This window comes from Myotis myotis, unplaced genomic scaffold, assembly GCF_014108235.1.
Source record: "Myotis myotis isolate mMyoMyo1 unplaced genomic scaffold, mMyoMyo1.p scaffold_m19_p_1, whole genome shotgun sequence".
NCBI lineage: Eukaryota > Metazoa > Chordata > Mammalia > Chiroptera > Vespertilionidae > Myotis > Myotis myotis.
The window spans coordinates 120,516,622-120,535,737 of record NW_023416313.1 but is presented as its reverse complement, the minus strand read 5'-3'; the positions used below and the strand labels follow the sequence as shown (position 1 = coordinate 120,535,737).

The following is a 19,116-nucleotide window of genomic DNA, read 5'->3' as shown; positions in this document are numbered from 1 at the left end:
ATTTGCATATTAGGCTTTTATTATATACAACTAGAGGCCCAGTGCAAAAAAATTTGTGCACTCAAGGGGAGGGGGGGTCCCTCAGCCCGGCCTGTGCCCTCTCACAGTCTGGGACCCCTTGGGAGATAATGACCTACTGGCTTAGGCCTGCTCCCGGGTGGCAGAGGGCAGGCCTAATCCCTAGGTGCAGCCCCTGGTCAGGCTCAGAGCAGGGCCGATTGGGGAGTTGGGGCGCCGCCCCCTGTCATTCACAGAGCAGGGAGGATTGGGAGGTTGCGATGCCACCCTCAGTCACGCTCAGGGTAGGGCCGATTGGGGGGTTGGGGCACCACCCCCTGTCACACTCAAGGGAGGGTCGATGGGGAGGTTGCGGCGCCACCCACTGTCACGCACAGAGCAGGGCCAATCGGGGTTGGGGCGCTGCCCCCTGTCATGCACAGAGCAGGGTCGATCAGGGGGTTGGGGAGCACCCCCCTGTCACCCACAGAGCAGGGCCGATCAGGGGGTTGGGGCTCCGCCACTCTCACACTCAGGGCAGGGCCAATGGGGAGGTTATGGCTCTACCCCATCACACACAGAGCAGGGCCCGTGGGGTGGGGGGGTGCAGGCGCCGCACCCTGTCACACACAGAGACGCAGGGCGATCAGGAGGTTGGGGAGCTCCCCCCATCAGGCACAGAGCAGGGTCAATCAGGGGGTTGGGGCACCTACCCCTGTCAGGAACAGAGCAGGGCCGATAGGGAGGTTATGGCCCCGCCCCCTGTCACACACAGAGCCGCAGGGTGATCAGGGGGTTTGAGCGCTTCCCCCTGTCACGCTGATCCTGGTGCCGGGAGGCCTCGTGGCTCCGCTGATCCTGGTGCTGGGAGGCATATTACCCTTTTACTATAGAGAATAGAGGCCTGGTGCATGGGTGGGGGCTGGCTGGTTTGCCCTGAAGGGTGTCCTGGATCCCCACTGGGGTGCCTGGCCAGCCTGGATGAGGGGATGATGGCTGTTTGCAGCTGGTCACATACCCTTCAGGGTGGGGGTCCCCACTGGGGTGCCTGGCCAGTCTGGGTGAGGAGCTGAGGGCTGAAGCTCCCAACTGCTCCTTTTTTTCTTTTTTTCTTTTTTTATTCTGGGCCAGCTTTAGCCTGGCTCCAGCTCTGAGGCCTCAGCTGCTGAAAGCAGGTATCTGGTTTGTTTATGTTCTATAATCAAAACTCTGTATCAACTCCAGCTCTGAGATCCCAGCTCGCTGAAAGCTGGTTTCTGGGGTTTTGTTTAGCTTCTATATTTGTTACAATGTTTCAAACTGCAGGCTCAGAGGCTGGCAAGGCAGGCGGGGAACGTTGCAGTCCTCCTTCACTGAAGCAAGCAAGCCTCATGTTCAGGTTGAGCTGCCTGGCTGCCGTCCGCCATCTTGGCTGGCAGTTAATTTGCATATCGCCCAGATTAGCCAATGGGAAGGGTAGCGGTCGTACACTAATTACCATGTTTCTCTTTTATTAGATAGGATTCTCTGACTCTCTCCTAGAAGAATGAGTAAAGTTTGTCACCTACCTTTGTAAAAGATTTAGTCTGGGTCCCAGCTGCAATTCCAATTGGCCTGGCCTGGATCTTTACCTGAAGAATTAGGATTTTCATACAAATAAAAATCATGATAAAAAACATTAGTTTTGCCCTAACCGGTTTGGCTCAGCGGATAGAGCGTCGGCCTGCGGACTCAAGGGTCCCCGATTTGATTCTGGTCAAGGGCATGTACCCTAGTTGCGGGTGCATCCCCAGTGGGGGGTGTGCAGGAGGCAGCTGATCGATGTTTATCTCTCATCGATGTTTCTGGCTCTCCCTTCCTCTCTGTAAAAAATCAATAAAATATATTTTTTAAAAAACATTAGTTTTAGTATAATAAATGCCATTTAAAACTAAAATCTCCAAATATTGAAAAGCTTACTGACTCTGTTCAAGTGACCTCCTTTATTTCACAGATGGTTGCCATGACCCAGTACTATTATTGTTCAGTGAGAGATTTGGAAACTCTCATTCAGGTCCATATAGTTAAGAGTGCCTGGCTGTTTGACCTCCTGAACTTAGTTGAAGGTCTTTCCATTTTCTGTGCTTCAGACAACAGAGTGGACTCTTCCTCCTGAACCCTTTCACTGTTCACCACTGTAGCTGTCTCACAAAACAGTGTCACATTTAACTCCACTCTACCTTTCTAAGTGCTGTCACCTTTCTCAGATGCCATTGTTTGTGGCCATTTTACTAGATCAATCACTTACACAAGAAATCTGCCCACCTGCATCAGTATTCCAGAGCCAGAGCTTCTATGTAGATGTTGTTCCTTACTCATTCTGCAGGATGATGTATCCATTAAGCAAGCACTCGTGCCCTGCCCTGGCATCATTCTAGACACTGGGCACACAGTGGGCAAAGTGAAATGTGGTCTTTGTCCTCAGAGAACAAATAAATGGTTACTAAGGAGAGAGACCAAGGCAGCAATGTGGCAAGTGGAGGGATCACCCAGACTAATGTGAGGAGCAGTCAAGGTAGATTTGCCCTGTTATGGTTTCTTTTTTTATTACTTTCCAGTAAACTGTTGTCACTTTATTGGCTATTTTGTTTTGGGGATTTTAAATATGTTAATAGTTTCTTCTCATAATTTTAACTTTATCTTTTAGTGCATACAGTGCCCCTGTTCATTCTAGGGAACACCTGGTATATGAGAGCCATAAAAATCTAGATTTCAAAGATTTAAAAATTGCTTTTTTCTTAATAGATCCCTGAAAAAAGAACAATGACCTTTATGAGCAAATGAACCATTATTTTATATCTTTTTATTCAGCAAATAGTTGAGTGCCAACCCACTTCTTGGCAAAGCCATATTTTAATAGAAGAGGCAGACAAGATTCTGAACCCCCTCCAAACTTCCCTGGGTGTTCACCATTGCACCTATTTAACAGACAGTGGGGCTGTTACAGACTGCAAAAGAAGCCATAGGAAACTTCTGCTGCATTAGAGGGAGCATTATGACTCTTGTGTCTCTGGGTTAGGAATCAGGGGAACCAGTGGAGGCTCCATGGAGGAGCTGCTATCTGATGCTGTGACTTTTCTTGATCTGCTCAGAGTTTTACTTTCACTAAAGATAGTTTCCCCTCCCCCTTTCCTTTCCCTTTTCTCTTCTTCTTCCACCTCTGCCCCTCTTCCTCCCCATTCTCCCTTCTAGATACCTCACCCCTGCTGCCTCCCCTGCCCCTCTTCACCCACATAGTCACTGTCTGAAGTGGCCTTGCTTCTTTAGTTTTATTTTTCACTGTTAAAGAGACCACTTTAGTTCCTTCTCAGATGCCTTGTATAACATTGTAAGCCTAATTCAGGCCTCAAAAACACCTAGATTTACCTTGTAATTTTTTTCTCCAAACTATTAGAAGACTTAAGAGCAGAACATAACAGACTTTATCCCTCCCTCTCCTTTTTTGTCCCTTCACCCTCTATCCAGATATTAAAAAAAGAGGAGCTCTCATGGTTTAGGCCTGGCCCCTTCTTTTCTTTCTCACCCCTTTTCCCCAGGTCACTGGATCCATGCCCACGACTTACTCTGTGTGTCACAGATTTCTATCTCAGTGCTGTTTCCTTTGTGCTCCAGACGTGCACGTATGCTGCCTAAATGGCATTCTCTGAGACATCTCAGATAGAAAACATCCACAGTCATCCTTGTAATTATTTTTCACCAACCTCTCCCACCTGGTGTTCCCTGTCTCAGAAGGTGTCACCCATCCAGCTGTGTGACCTGAAAGTCTGGGATCTTCCACAGCAGCCCATCTTCACAGCTGTTGGGGTCACAGGAATCTCTGGAATGTGACTGCCAGTCTCCACTGTCAAACACTGGTCCTCTGTTAGGACTGCTTCATCATTTCCTGATGCCTCTTCCCATCAGCTCTACTCCCTTCCAGCCCCTTCTCCCCTCTGTAGCCAGAGGGGTCACTGCCCCCTCCACACTTTGTCTCCAGTGATGAGCACAGAGCCTGGTACTTGCTGCGTGCTCAGTATTTAACAGTGAATAAAGTTCGACAATACCTGTTTCCATCCTGTAGTCTTTTTTGTTGTATAAGATTAATCAACTATGGCATTATCATGTTTTTCCACTTCCACATTCATGTCAAACTTCTCAAAACCACTCAAGAGCTTCCTAAAGTACAGCCTCCTCCCCAGAGTCCTAATGATGTAACAGGTGTGAATTATTTCCCTTTTTTAACTTTTCCCATCCTGTTTATGAGCAATAGTATTATTTAGCAGAAAATAATTTCTATTTTATTTGTGTATTTAACATTTTACTCTCTGCACATGCTTTTTTAGAAATTGCATATTTTTAAGACTTTACAGAAATTATAAACTATGAATAATTTTAACACTGTAGGTTTTATCTGTGTTAGTAAGTTTTTTAAGAAGTGTGGATAATTAAATTTGTTCCTTTCTGATGCAGTTCCAATTTATACATGATAAACTATAGAGAAAAGAATTCCATTGTTCAGAGAAATATAACAGATTTTTGCCAAAGGAAACTTTAAAAGACATTTCTTGTTACCCAACTCAAGTGGTGGGGCTTTGTGGATATTTCTGATGTCTATCTTCAAACTAAATTGTGCCAGTTTATAAATCCTATTTTATTTGGTTTTATTTTCTATCTTCAGCTGAAATTTTTTCATTAAAGATGGGTTTATCAACCCATTTTAATGAAAATATGTGGTTTATCAAACCACAGTGAGATGCTACTTCACACTGAAATAAGCCAGACACAAAAGGAAAAATACTGTATGATTCCACCTACATAAGGTACCTAAAGAAATCAAATTCATGGGGACAAAGTAGAAGAATGGTTAATAGGGGCTGGGACAGGAGAATGCTGTATTGTACAGAGTTTCAATTTGGGAAGATGAAAATGTTCTAGAGGTGGGGATGGATGGTGATGATCTCACAGCAGTGTGAATGTACTTAATGCCATAGAGCCTTACACTTAAAAATGTTTAAATGGTAAATTTTATACTATGTATATTTTACCACAGTAATACAAAAAGGTTTATCAACACTGCATGTAAATCTACAAAATCCTCAAAAGTTTAATTAAAAAACTACAGATAGAAAACAATAGGTTTATTCTTTCACATTCTTTGCTCTGCTTACTGAAACATTTGTTGTTTTGTTAAATTTGTATTGATATCATAGTTGATAGAGTGAGAAATTTAACCTAAGGCTCCTGGAGTTTGTTCCTGGCTTGGTGTCTTTTAAGACCCAGTACATCCACACAGCCCAATTACAGAATGTGTGCATTACACATTAGACTATTTGAGCTCTTGACTTTTTTAAAATAAATATGATCAGGTAATAAATCCCTGTTTAAAGGCCGGTGAAATGTAATCAGACAATTTTAGAATTTTTTTATTTTTGCTAGTATGTGAGAGAAAACAAGTCAAGTTGCTTATCTCTGACATTTTCTTATCTTCCAGGTATACCTTGAAAGACTTTTAACATATGCAGAGATAGATATCTGTCCCGCCAACTGGAAACGAATTGTTCTCGGTGCGATTCTGCTGGCCTCCAAGGTGTGGGATGATCAGGCTGTGTGGAATGTGGATTACTGCCAGATCCTGAAAGACATCACAGTGGAGGACATGTGAGTGTGTGTGTGTATGTGTGTGTATGTTGGAGGGGAGAGCAGTGGAACTGCTTGGGAAGGAGATTGTGTCCCTTTTGGATGTCTTTACAGTGTAGAATGAATGAATTTGACTGAAAGTCTTTTGGGAGCTGATGATACACAGTGAAGGCACGGTTGTGGAATATTATATGTAAAAACCTGTATTTCTTTTCACTGTGGATCATAAATAGGTACTGGCAAAGCTTTTCTTTACTTTCTTTAGAAAGGTGTAGAACAGTGCCTTCTGCAGTCTTTGGCAGTTTACATTTGAGTTGTATCCCACTGCAGACTGATAACAGAGTTAATGTCCTGTACCATTCTTTTGTGGGCCACAGAAAGAGCAGAAGAATTAAAATATTGTTTCTTTCTTTTTTTTTTTTTTTTAATATTGATTTCAGAGAGGATGGGAGAGGGAGGGAGAAAGATATAGAAACATCAATGATGAGAGAGAATTATTGATCAGCTGCCTCAGGCACGCCCCACGCTGGGGATTGAGTCCCCAACCTGGGCATCCCCTGACCAGGAATCTAACCGTGACCTCCTGGTTCATTGGTTGATGCTCAACCACTGAGCCTAGCTGGCCAGGCTCTTTTTAGTTGCACAGTGAAAACTTTCACTGCTTTGTCATTCGTATAGGTTCAGTTGTTTAAAATGGGCATTCTGTCCCTGATGCCTGTCATGCATCTCGTTAAGATGGCATGTTCTCCCCAGCTGGACTCAAGTGCCCACAGCTGAGTGGAAATACCATAAATCCTGTGGGGGGAGGGCACCCCAGGGCTCTTAGGACAGCCTTAAGATTTCTCATATGGTTCAATCCTCAGATTTAGGTAAGGACTGTTAGCAGGAGACCTGTAGGCCTATTCCCTGGGATATCTGGGGTCTGGATTCAGAGCCTCTTAGGAGGAAGGAGCTGTTTTGGAAAACAATCAGGATGAACTACTTACAGTTACTTATGGTTTATAGTAACTTTTGACACTGCTCATGCTAAAATTTTTCTCACATTATTTGTTTGGCTTTCTTGAGGAAGCTTTAGGCTGTAGGAGGTTCTCAGCTGTGTCCTAATCCACAGCCATTTCCCTGAACCAAATTATCCTGGGGATGCAGGATCTTCACAGTGCCTATTACTACTACTTTGTGGGGTATCACATGGATTTCTCTCCAGGTTGGGGTACCCGGGCCTTGTTTACTGACTTTCTGGGCACCCGTTTATGGCTCTGGTGAAGCATGCTTGTTGGTGTTCTTTGGGTTTTCTGTTGCAGAGCTCATTCCTGCTGCTGACCTCTGAAACTCCTTCCTGTGTCTGTAATTCTCTTATAAAAACTAAGAAAAGTATAAAGAAGTCTTTGATAGTAATAAAAATAAAATTCTTGATTATATTTCAAATGGAAACAGCTACAAAAATAATTGTCATTCAGACCATAAAGGAGAAGGACATTTGGGTGCAAGGTTTAAGAAATGCTGACTTTATTGGCTGGTGGTTCTCTCAATGCCAGAAACCATGTGACACTGAATGGCACACCACAGGGATCATGATCATCAAGGTTGTCTCTTCTCCTTTGTATAAAGTAGATAATGTACAACCAATGACTTGGTGCGGGTGGCCGTACTGAGGTTCTACAAGAGCAGGTAGAAAGGGTTTCCCCACCACGAGCAGGTGTATCTATTTAAGTCAAAGAGGAAAATCCTCCTGAAGTCAATGTAGGTCTCAAATCTTTTCATCATTTATATCCTGTTTCTGTAAAGAAATTAGATACAAATGCAAATTACAAATACTACAGAAGCATTAAAATAACAGAGCAGAGAAAAATGAAGAATGAAGAGTCTTAGGGTTTGGGAGGAGATTCTTTTAACATGAGAGCTAAGAGAACACATTCATATAAGTACATGAATTTCCAAGACTTATTGTAATAGTGTCATTCCAGTGAGTCTTTAAATGCTTTTAAAATTATATGTTAAAATTACATAATCATCTATCAGTAAAAATTACTTAAATGAGCCTTCCAATTCCTTCAGTTTGTTAAAAGCAGAAATTGTAAACCACCTAAGATATTAGCCTGTTATTAGAGTTATTTACTTTTTTAAAACCAAAAATTGGATTAAGTCCCTTTACTTGCCTTCTCAGAGGTTCTTCACCTTGGAACAACAAACTTGGTAAGGGTAGGTGACTCGTCTTCCTTCCCCTCCCAGAGTGGGAGAAGAGTAACAAGGAAAGAGAACCTGTACACTTGGTGTATCCTTGGCCAAGTCAGTTTTAAGAGAGAGAAATGAAAGTTAGTGATCTAGGAATCTGTTCCCTAATGCTGTTGGGTTCCTAGGCTTGCTTAGAGAAAGCCTGTGTGTGCGCTAATGGAAAGCATATTCCAGCATGAAGACCAGTGTCCCTTTGAGCCTTGTAACACAGCAGTCGCCAACCTTTCGGACCTCACGGACCACCAGTGGTCCACAGACCACCTATGGCATTTTGTTATGGCAGCCCAGAGACTAACATAGATTTTGGTACTGGGAAGGGGAGTGCTGCTGTAATAAATACCTAAAGATGCGGAAGCAGCTTTTGAACAGGGTAGTGGGAGAAGAGTTTGAGGCTCATACTGGAAAAACCCTAGATTGCCTGAAAGAGATGATTAGTAGAAATAGTGTTAAAGGCAATTCTGGTGAGGACCCAGCAAGAAAAGAGTGAAATTGTAGAGAAGACTTCTGTAATCTTGGAGTTTGCATAAGCAGAATGTCATTAGAAACATGAATATTAAAGCTCCTTGTGAAATGAGACCTTAGACAGAGATGGGGAGCATGCTATTGGACATTGGAGGATAGGTGATCCTTGCTGTAAAGTGGCAAAGAAGGTGGCCAAATTGAGTTTTAATGTTTTGTGGAAAGTAGAGTATTTATTTATTATATTTGTATTGATTTCAGAGAGAAAGGGAGAGAGAGAGAGAGAAACATCAATCATGAGAGGGAATCATTGACCGGCCGCCTCTTGCATGCCCCTTACTGGATATCGAGCCCACAACCTGGGTGTGTGCCCTGACCAGGAATCAAACCATGACCTTCTGGTTCATAGGTCGATGCTCAACCACTGAGCCATGCCTGCCGGGCCCTTTAACATCTCTAATAATAAAAGCATAATATGCTAATTAGACCGGACGTCCTTCCAGTTGACCTGCCGGATGAAGCTGGGGCTGCAAGGGAAACCCGGGTCCTGGGTGCCTGCTGGTGATTAGAGCTTAGAAGCCTGGGTCCCAGGTGCCTGCCAGCAGCCTGAGGGAAGACCAGGTCCCGGGTGCCAGAGGGAAGCCAGTGCTGGCAGGAGGGGGAAGGAAGGCCTACTCTTGTGTGAATTTCGTGCATTGGGCCTGTAGTTTCTTATAATACTGACTTGATAGGAATGAACTCGTTTGCTTTTTCTTGTCTGGGTAGAATATTCTTGGTTATAGGTCCTTGTTTTTCATCTCTTTTAATATTTCTTGCCACTCCCTTCTGGCTTGCAAAGTTTCTGTGAAGAAATCAGCTGACAGTCCTATGGGAGCTTCCTTGTAAGTAACTGTCTTTCTCCTGCTGCTTTTAAGATTCTCTCTTTGTCTTTAACCTTTGCCATTTTAATTTTTAAAAAATCTTTACTGTTGAAAGTATTACATATGTTCCCCTTTTCCCCCCATTGAGCTCTTCTAGCCTGCCCCCACCCCTGCCCCAGGCCTTCACCACCCTATTGTCAGTGACACCATGGGTTATATGCATATATGCATACAAGTTCTTTGGTTAATCTCTTCCCACCCACGTATCCTTCCCTGCCTTCCCTCTGAGGTTCAACAGTCTGTTCTGTGCTTCTATGTCTCTGGATCTATTTTCATCAGTATATTTTATTCATTAGATTCTATATATGAGTGAGATCATGTGATGCTTATCTTTCTCTGACTGGCTTATTTCACTTAGCATAATACTCTCCAGGTCCATCCATACTGTTGCAAATGGTAAGAATTCTTCTTTTCTTTTTTTTTTTTTTTTCAGTTACATAGTATTACATTGTGTAAATGTACCAAATGCCATTTTAATTATGATATGTCTTGGTGTGGGTCTTTCTTGGTTCATCTTGATTGGGACTCCACGCTTCCAGGACTTGTGTAGCTTTTTCTTTCACTAGGTTAGGGAAACTTTCAGTCATTATCTCTTCAAATATGTTCTTAATCCCTTGCTCTCTTTCTTCTTTTAGTAATCCTATGATTTGAATGTTGTTACACTTGATGTTTCCCAAAGGTTCCTTACAGTATCCTCATTTTTAAAATATTCTTTTTTCATTTTGCTGCTCTCATTGGATATTTTCTGCTGCCTTATCTTCCCAATTGCTGATTTAATCCTCTGCTTCCTCTAATTGGCTATTGATTCCTTCTAGTGTATTCTCCACTTCAGATAGAGTGTTCTTTATTTTTGACTGGTTCTTTTTTATGCTTACTATCTCTTTGTTGAAGTTCTCACTGAACTCATCTGTTTTTTTCTAAGTTCCTTGAGAATCCTTATAACCATAGTTTTGAACTCTGTATCTGATAGATTGATCACCTCCATATAATTCTTTTTGGTGGTTGTTTTTTTTCTCTTGTTCTTTCATTTGGGGCTTTTTTTTTTTTTTTTTTTTTTTAAATCTTTCCATTTGGCTGCCTCTCTGTATTTGTTTCTTTGTATTAGGTAGATCTGCTATATCTCCCAGTATTGGTAGGGTTGCCTTATGTAATAGGTATCTTGTGGAGCTTAGTGGCATAGCTCCCTAATCACCTGAGTTAGGTGCTCAGGAATATCCCTTTTGTGGGTTATGTGTGCCCTCCTGTCGTAGTTGAGTCTTGATTGTTGCTGGCCTGTTTGTGGATGGAGTTGACCCTCAGAGGCTGGCTGATTGTGAGGATTAACCATGACCACAGTTTATGAGCTGCTGTGTGTGAGAAGTGGAATTTCCCTCAGCAGAGTCTGGTGCCTTCAGAGATAGCCCTTTGGATGTGCTAATTGGGTCATGTTCTGATATGTGTGTTGTTTCTGGGGCCTCTTGGGAGGGACTTCCATGCAGGTCAATGTCAGAAGGTACCCATGTCCATCCCTGGGCTACCTGCTTGGAGCTACAAAGTGATCTATAGGTAGCTTCAAACAGGTACCTGCCTCTGGTGCTGGGGTGTATATAGGAAGGGCCAAGCTGCATTCCAAAGTTTGCTTCCATCAGCACCAAGTTTGGGCAGGTCAGCAAAAGGCCCAAAGCACCCCAAGATTTGTCTCCACCTTTCAGCTGCCACTAGGTTCAGTCACTGAAGAATTCCTGGTGGTACAAGTTGCATGAGATAAAATCTCAGTGAGCCATCAGATAGGGGTGAGAGGTGTTCACCAGGTTGATAGAGATTCAAACTCAGTGCCAGTGTTGGGTTTCAAGCCACCCAGCAAAAGTCTAGTGTATACCAAGGCCAGGCAACAACTGCCTAGGCCCTCGGGAACCTTTGTTGTGGGAGGGGTCTTGAAGCCTCAGGCTGAGGTCAGCAGAGTTCATCAGGCTCAAACAGATGAAGATTTGGATATGTGGAGGGAGGAATTTGCACAGGAATGGTGGAGGCATGTGGGAAACATGGCCCTTGCAAGGTGCAAACTCAGCAAGGTGGGACCTCCTTAGGATCCCTCCAAGAAAGTCTGCACCACAGGCCCAGGCTGGCTGCAGCCAGCTGGCTGGCTCCTCCACAGGGCTCACAGCTCAGCAGGGCAGGGCCACAGGCATTTGGGAGGGTGGGGCTATTGCATTATTCCAGGCTGCTGCTGTATGGAAGGGAAATATGGCATCTGTAGATGACGTGGAAGAGGAGACTGGGTCGATGTCCCTTCAGCCCTCTGCTCAGAGCCACAGAACCCAGTCTGTGTCTGGATGAATCCCATTCACTCTGAGCCACTGCCCTCCCTCCTGCCAGAGCCTGGGGTGAGGTGGCTGTGAACGAGATTTTATGCATTGGCCCTTCAAAAGGGCACCTGAGTTTTTAGCCAACTCCTGTCTCTCCTTGGCAGACAGTATCCTCACAGGTTTTCCCAGTCAGATGCTGTGTGGACTCCTTTTCCCCAATACTGGTTGGTGCTCACTGTTGGGGAGCCCAGCATGGGGTTGAGACCCTTCACTCCTCAGGGGGGTCCTTTGAAGCTATGATATCTCTCCAGATTTTCAACCACCACACATGAGTGCAGGGCCAGCCTTTTCATGCCTCCATACTTTCTACCAATCTAGATGTGGCTTCTTCTGTAAATCATTGGTTATAAGACTTTTGTTCAGCTAGTCTTCAATTGGTTATTCAGGTTGATAGTTCTATATTTTAGTTGTAAATCCAGTTTGGTCCTGGGAGGAGGTGAGTGTAAATTCTACCTCCTCTGCCTCCATCTTTAATCCATTGAAATTTTTGTTTTGTTAAAATGTTATCTGGGTTCCAGTATTTCACAGATCTCTTATTAAATTTCATTTAAATGAGGCATGAATAAATGTCATTTAAAGTAAAAATCATCCTGGCCAGTGTTGCTCAGTGGGTAGAGCATTGTCCTATGCATTGAAAGGTTGCCGGCTTAATTCCTAGTCAGGGTACGTGCCTGGGTTGCCAGTTTGGCCCCGGTTGGGGTGCATACAGGAGGCAGCCTATTGATGTTTTTCTCTCACACTGATGTTTCTCTCTCTCACTCCCCCCCTCCCTCTTTCTTTTTTCTTTTTTAAATATATATATATATTTTTTAATTAAATCTTTATTGTTCAGATTATTACATTTGTTCCTCTTTTTCCCCCCATTGCGCCTCTCCACCAGGTTCCCCCCCTCCGCCCCCCCCCCCCCACTGTCCTCATCCATAGGTGCACGATTTTTGTCCAGTCTCTTCCCGCATCCTCCACACCCCTTCCCCCCGCCCCCAAGAATAGTCAGTCCACTCCCTTTCTATGCCCCTGATTCTATTATAATCACCAGTTCATTCTGTTCATCAGATTATTTATTCACTTGATTTTTAGATTCACTTGTTAATAGATGTGTATTTGTTGTTCATAATTTGTATCTTTACCTTTTTTTTCTTCTTCCTCTTTTTAAAGGATACCTTTCAGCATTTCATATAATACTGGTTTGGTGGTGATGAACTCCTTTAGCTTTTCCTTATCTGTGAAGCTCTTTATCTGACCTTCAATTCTGAATGATAGCTTTTCTGGATAAAGTAATCTTGGTTGTAGATTCTTGGCATTCATCACTTTGAATATTTCTTGCCACTCCCTTCTGGCCTGCAAAGTTTGTGTTGAGAAATCAGCTGACAGTCCTATGGGTACTTCCTTATAGGTAACTGACTGTTTTTCTCTTGCTGCTTTTAAGATTCTCTCTTTGTCTTTTGCTCTTGGCATTTTAATTATGATGTGTCTTGGTGTGGTCCTCTTTGGATTCCTTTTGTTTGGGGTTCGCTGCGCTTCCTGGACTTGTAAGTCTATTTCTTTCACCAGGTAGGGGAAGTTTTCTGTCATTATTTCTTCAAATAGGTTTTCAATATCTTGCTCTCTCTCTTCTTCTGGTACCCCTATAATTCAGATGTTGGTACGCTTGAAGCTGTCCCAGAGGCTCCTTACACTATCTTCATATTTTTGGATTCTTTTTTCATTTTGCTTTTCTGGTTGGGTGTTTTTTGTTTCTTCGTATTTCAAATCTTTGACTTGATTCTTGTGATCCTCTAGTCTGATGTTGGAACTCTGCATAATATCCTTTATTTCAGTCAGTGTATGCTTAGTTTCTAGTTGGTCCTTTTTCATAACCTCAAGGGTCTCACTAGATTTCTTGAGGGTCTCACTACATTTATCGGCAGTCTCACCGGTCTTTTTGAGGGTCTTACTAAATTTATCGGCGGTTTCTAGAAAGTTCTTGAAAAACCTTAAAAGTGTGGTTTTGAACTCTATATCCAGTCGTTTGCTTTCCTCCATTTCTGTCATTTGCCTGTTTCTTTGTCTCCGCATTTTTTATGCTTACCTGTGTTGATAGAGTGGCTTTGTGTGCTAGGTGTCCTATAGGGCCCAGTGGCTCAGCCTCCCCAAATTACCTGAGGTGGACACTCTTGGTGCACCCCTTTGTGGGCTTTGTGCACAGTCTTGTTGTAGTTAAGCCTTGATTGTTGTAGGTATCACTGGGAGGAATTGACCTCCAGGCCAATTGGCTGTGAGAGTCAGCTGTGTCTACGGTGGGAGAACTTCTGTGCTGGAGACACCCTTATGACGCAAGACTTGCTTCAGTGGGGCTTTGGTGCTCACTGAGTCTGCCCCCTGAGTGTGTCCCTTATGGATCTGAAGAGTTGTAATTGGATGGTCCCACTTTGACCACTGGGTACACTGGCTCTTGGATCTAAGGAGGTGCTAATTTAGCCTCTGCCTGAGGCTACCCAGTAGGAACTATGAAGAGATCTGCAGATTTCCCTTCCTTGTTTGGGGTTTGGAGGTGCCCAGATGAGGCCCAGCTGTGAAGCAATGCAAGCTGCTGTGGGGCCTTGGGCCTTCTCTTGGAAGTTCTGGGTCTGTCTGGCCCAGCTGCAGTTTGTTAGGTAATTTTCAGATTGCAAAGGGTCAGGGCATTCATATGCAAAAGCCTCTGCTGCAGTTTGGGTGGGGCAGGGTCTCAGGGAATCAACAGGGTGGAGCAAGCATCTTTGGCTGATCCTCAGCCCTGCCCTAAGGGGCCCCTGGGTCTCAGTGTCCCGGTAATCGCTGCAAGCACCTTTGAGAGAAAGCCGCCCTCGAGTTCCGAGTTCTGCCCACTACCAGATAGTCCAGTTTCTCCCTGTATGAGTCTGGGTCCTCAGAGACTCACCCGGAACTGGAGTTCAGAGCAGTCGGGGGCTTGTGACTCCCACCCCATTCAAAAAGACAGCCGCGTCCTCAGTTGCCAGCCCTTGCCGCGTGCACCTCCGTACCTCTGCACTTCCGTACCTCCTCTGAGTCTCTGTGCTTTTCTCTTTCCTTCTAGTTGTAGAATATCCACTCAGCCAGCCTTCCTGTGGTTCTGGATGATGTCCATTTTGTCTTTTAGTTGTATTTTTGAATTTGTTGTGGGAGGCAGCAATTTCCAGTGTTTACCTATGTCGCCATCTTGGTTTCTCCTAAATATATTTTTATTGATTTCTGAGAGGAAGAAAGAGGGATAGGGAGAAACATCAATGATGAGAGAGAATGATTGACCGGCTGCCTCCAAATTGAACTGTGAGTGCTCAACCACTGAGCAACACTGGTCAACCCCCCCCCTCTTTCTCTCTCTCTCTAAAAACATAAAATAAAAATAACTAAAAATCATTCCAAATAAAACAAAGTAATTTAAATTATATAAAAGTATAAAATTTAGCATAATATATACCATCTGAGTGTATTAATTTTTTCACTAGACTATAAAGAAACAGCATACAAGTTATGCTATTTTCCAATTAAAAGACCTAAGTGTGACTTCTTTTTTTTTTTAATATATTTTATTGATCTTTTTACAGAGAGAAAGGGAGAGGGATAGAGAGTTAGAAACATTGATGAGAGAGAAACATGGATCAGCTGCCTCCCGCACACCTCCCACTGGGGATGTGCCTGCAGCCAAGGTACATGCCCTTGACTGGAATCGAACCCAGGACCCTTCAGTCTGCAGGCTGACGCTCCATCCACTGAGCCGAACCGGTCAGGGCCTAAGTGTGACTTCTTGGTCTTTCCATCTGAGACATTCAGGCCTTTGATAACAACTTGCTGAAGTTTCTTTATTTTGACTTGCCCAGTAGCTTCCTTCTCTAAAGCCACTCACCTTGCTCACATCCCAGCCTTTCTGCTCATCTGCTCAGCATTCCTATCCCTTGTTGTCACAGCATCATGAGACTGGGGCATAGCCCTCCTTGGTCTCTGATGACCTGAGTACAGGGGCCAGAACTGGGGACTCGGTGTTTCAGGAGAGATGCAGAGGCTTGGCCAACAGGGGTAAGGCCTAGCACTGGGGACTGGGCTTGTCAGCCTTCAGCTCCACTTACAGGAGATGATGACAACATTTTCTGTGCTCCTGTGGTCTTGGGGGTGGTTTGAGTGGTCCCCACTACTGGAAATAACCCCAACCCTTGTTCTCTCCACCAGCCCTCCATGCTTGCCAAACTCAATTCAATTCTCACTTTCCTGATCCCTGTGAAGCCTTCCCTGATGCCCCTGCCCGGCTGCGCTTAGTTGCTGCCTTCCCTAACAGTAATCATTGAGCACCAACTCTGTCAGATACTGTGCGAGGGGCTGGGCATGTGAAATTAGATGTCATGGTTTCTAACTCTGAGGAGACAAGTAGGGGAAACTGACTTAAGGCAACATTTACAGTAGAGTGTGAGGAAGGACAGAAATACAGCACCGTGTAGTGTGCTTTGGGGGCACAGTGTACTTCTGGCGGGAGGGGGGAGCACTGAAACTGAGTGCCCAGCCCAGGATCAGTGCTCAAGGACAGATCACGGAGGGCTTTTCATCCCATAGGTAGGAACTGTAGGGAAATAGACCTAATTTAAAAGATAACTGACATGTGGGCATTCTTAAAGTAAAAGTTTTAAAATTTACTGTGGCTATCTATCAATTAGTTTTCATCAAAATATGGATCTTAACATGTGTTTGCTCCTTGACCACTCTCTATGGTTGAGTGGTTCTCACAGTGGTCAGCATCCAGTTAGAAATTGTTAGAAGTGCACATTCTCAGGATCACCCCAGACCAGCTGAATCAGAGACAAGGGTGGGCCTAGCTATCTGTCTGCAGCTCTTTTTCTGCAGGTGATTAGGTGGGTGCTCAGATTTGGGAACTATGGCTTTCATTCTGCGGAGTTGGTGAGTTCTCTTTGATAGAGGCTAGGCTGCGATTCACTTTCCTCCCTCCTTTGCCTGAGGAACTCTCTTGTCAAAGGAGGTGGATAAAGGGCATTGAGGGAGGGCATCCTCTGTGTCTAGCAGAGGCCTTTCCTCTAGGCTGTGATCTTGGTTGCTCACTAGACTCCACTTGACAGCTTTTGACTGCTTCTTCTGCCCCGTGTCTGAGCTGATGATGCATGCTGAGATTTGCAGCCAGAGCCTGGTATGTGTGTGTTAGGTCTCAGTGAAACAAATTACCCTGAAGTATTCATCCCAGTTAATCAGGCCTTATCCTTGTGGGCACCTAATTAAGTGGATTCAGCTTCTAATACCAATTTGGTGGTTAAACTGCAACTCTGGTGTCCAACCAGGTAATTAATTACATGGCTTTTCTTCCTGAGGATGCACTTTTCTGGAGTCTTGTGTCCAGCAGCTTGCCTTGGCAGGCCATACAGCTTAGGATGGCAACTAAATGTGTGCAATTTTTGTCTTTGCAGGAATGAGCTAGAGCGACAGTTTCTTGAATTGCTCCAGTTCAACATCAATGTTCCTTCCAGTGTTTATGCCAAGTATTATTTTGATCTTCGTTCTCTGGCAGAAGCAAATAACCTGAGCTTTCCTTTGGAGCCCCTGAGCAGGGAAAGGGCTCACAAGCTTGAGGTAATGTATTTTAACATACTGCTTTTGGGTGCACTATTGCCGACTCATCATCTGGGTGCCATGGAAGGGTGAAGTGTGTGATTACAATGCTGATTTCTCCCACTGTGTTGTTATGAAATAAGGGCAAGGTACCCTGGATTTAGAGGTCGTCAATTAATTTGATAATTTGTACAACCTTATATTTTCAATAACCTTAATATCAGTTTTTATTTAATGCACATTGATTCTATTTTTAAATGAAAGATTTTTTAAGTTTCAGTTTTTTAAAAAACCCACAAAAAAGATTCCCAGCATATGCTTTTATAAGGAAACAGATACTAGAAGGCCCTAATTATTCCCTAATTATTAGGAATCCAGAAACGATTGATTTTGCTTTTTAGTTTTTCAAATTATTTTTCCTATAGTCCAGTTAGAGCTAGGGCCAGCCCCTTTGGCCTTGGTCTGGGTTTAAGGCCTACATTGTTAAGTTGTATGAATTTTGTGCCTTATACTTATATGGAGCTTAGCTCCATATTTGCACCTAGCTCTTGACCCACTGTTCCAGAGCAGTGTGTGGAGGCCGTCTGCATTTCCATCTCCAGGCACCATATTGGTCTCATTCTGCATTGACCAAAGCCGTAGATGGTATAGTCATGTCTCAATATTGGTGAGACCTAAGAGGTCCATACCTCATTTTCCATCCCATTGAAACATCCTCCCCTGGCCAGTACTGGGTCAAGATGGCCAGAGTGATGGTCTAACAGGGTTAACGGCTGCAAACAAAATACGGTCTAGAGGTGGGAGGAAGAGGGTTTGGATTAAGCTATGGATTTCAAGGTTAAGAAAGCAAAAACTTAACATAAAAATTTAAAAAGTAAATAATGCTAATTCCTAATAGGAAACGTAATAAAACTAAATTTGGAAAAGACTGGATGCATAGCATTGGTTTTAAAATAAAAATACAGGGAGGTTTTCAGAACTTGGTCACTTTTCTGTCATTATGTACCAGCCTTTAGAGTGGAACTGCTCATTAAATCTCCCATTTCTCTTGTATTCAACATAAGATAGGACTCTGAAGGACTTGCTCCAAGGCACATACTGTCAAACCTTCACAAGCACACACATGAAGTAGAATTTGATATCAGGGTGAACATGAACGCTGTTTCAGTATGCGCAGTGGTCCTCGTACCCCTCGTGTGCTGAGATGGGCTCAGTCACTCCTTCAGTGCCAAGGTGAGGAGAAGAGCTTGGAGCTCCTGGGAGCCACTCAACCCTGAAGGAAAGCAGAGCTGTGGTTCTCTGAGAATATTTAATGGTTCAGGTCAGTTAAATGGGGAGCACATAGACTGGCTGAGACTGAGGGAATCGTGCCTACTTCTTTTCACTCCATTAGCTTATCTGAGTGGAAAGAGAGGAGAACTCACCTGCTCCTGGTGTGGCCATGCCAAATGCCCCAGGGGCAGGAGGAAGGCCAGTAATCTGACAAAATGTTCCCTCTCTCTCCTCCTGAGACACAGAGAAGCGAGCTCTGGAAAAGCAGATGGCACCCCTTTGAAATAATTTCTTAGGAATGGGGTTTCATTGTTTTCCAGACCCCAGCGTTCCTGTTAGTCTGTTTGGTTAGCACACTTGAACCCCATAATAGAAAGCAGACTGAGACCTCAGAGGAGATGCCATAACCTGAAGTTTTGTGCCGGTTCAGATGTCCCACCAGCTGGCTATTTTGATATGCTGGTTGCAGCATAGTGTAGAAATAGGAGCACCAAGAACCAGGGCAAATGCAAAGTGGTCTTTTCATTAACAGGTCATTTCTCTCTGAAATAAATTAGTATCCCTCTATGCATATGGAGGATGTGATTAAAGATAATATCAGTTTGCATAATAAAATCTAGAATGAAATAACACATTGCTAATTTGTTATATTGCATTCAGACTCATGCTGTTTGTAAGCTGAGAAACAACAA

At 43.9% G+C, this 19,116-nt stretch overlaps 1 protein-coding gene across 9 annotated transcripts in view; it reads left to right on the top strand.

Annotated features, from left to right (window-relative positions):
* CCNY (cyclin Y) overlaps positions 1-19,116 on the top strand; it is a 194,170-nt gene that overhangs the window by 169,278 nt on the left and 5,776 nt on the right. For all 9 annotated transcript variants that reach the window (XM_036350103.1, XM_036350113.1, XM_036350179.1 and 6 more), the window contains 2 exons: positions 5,486-5,652; positions 17,011-17,173. In XM_036350103.1, the coding sequence (XP_036205996.1) occupies positions 5,486-5,652; positions 17,011-17,173 (330 nt within the window). The remainder of the gene's footprint in view (positions 1-5,485; positions 5,653-17,010; positions 17,174-19,116) is intronic.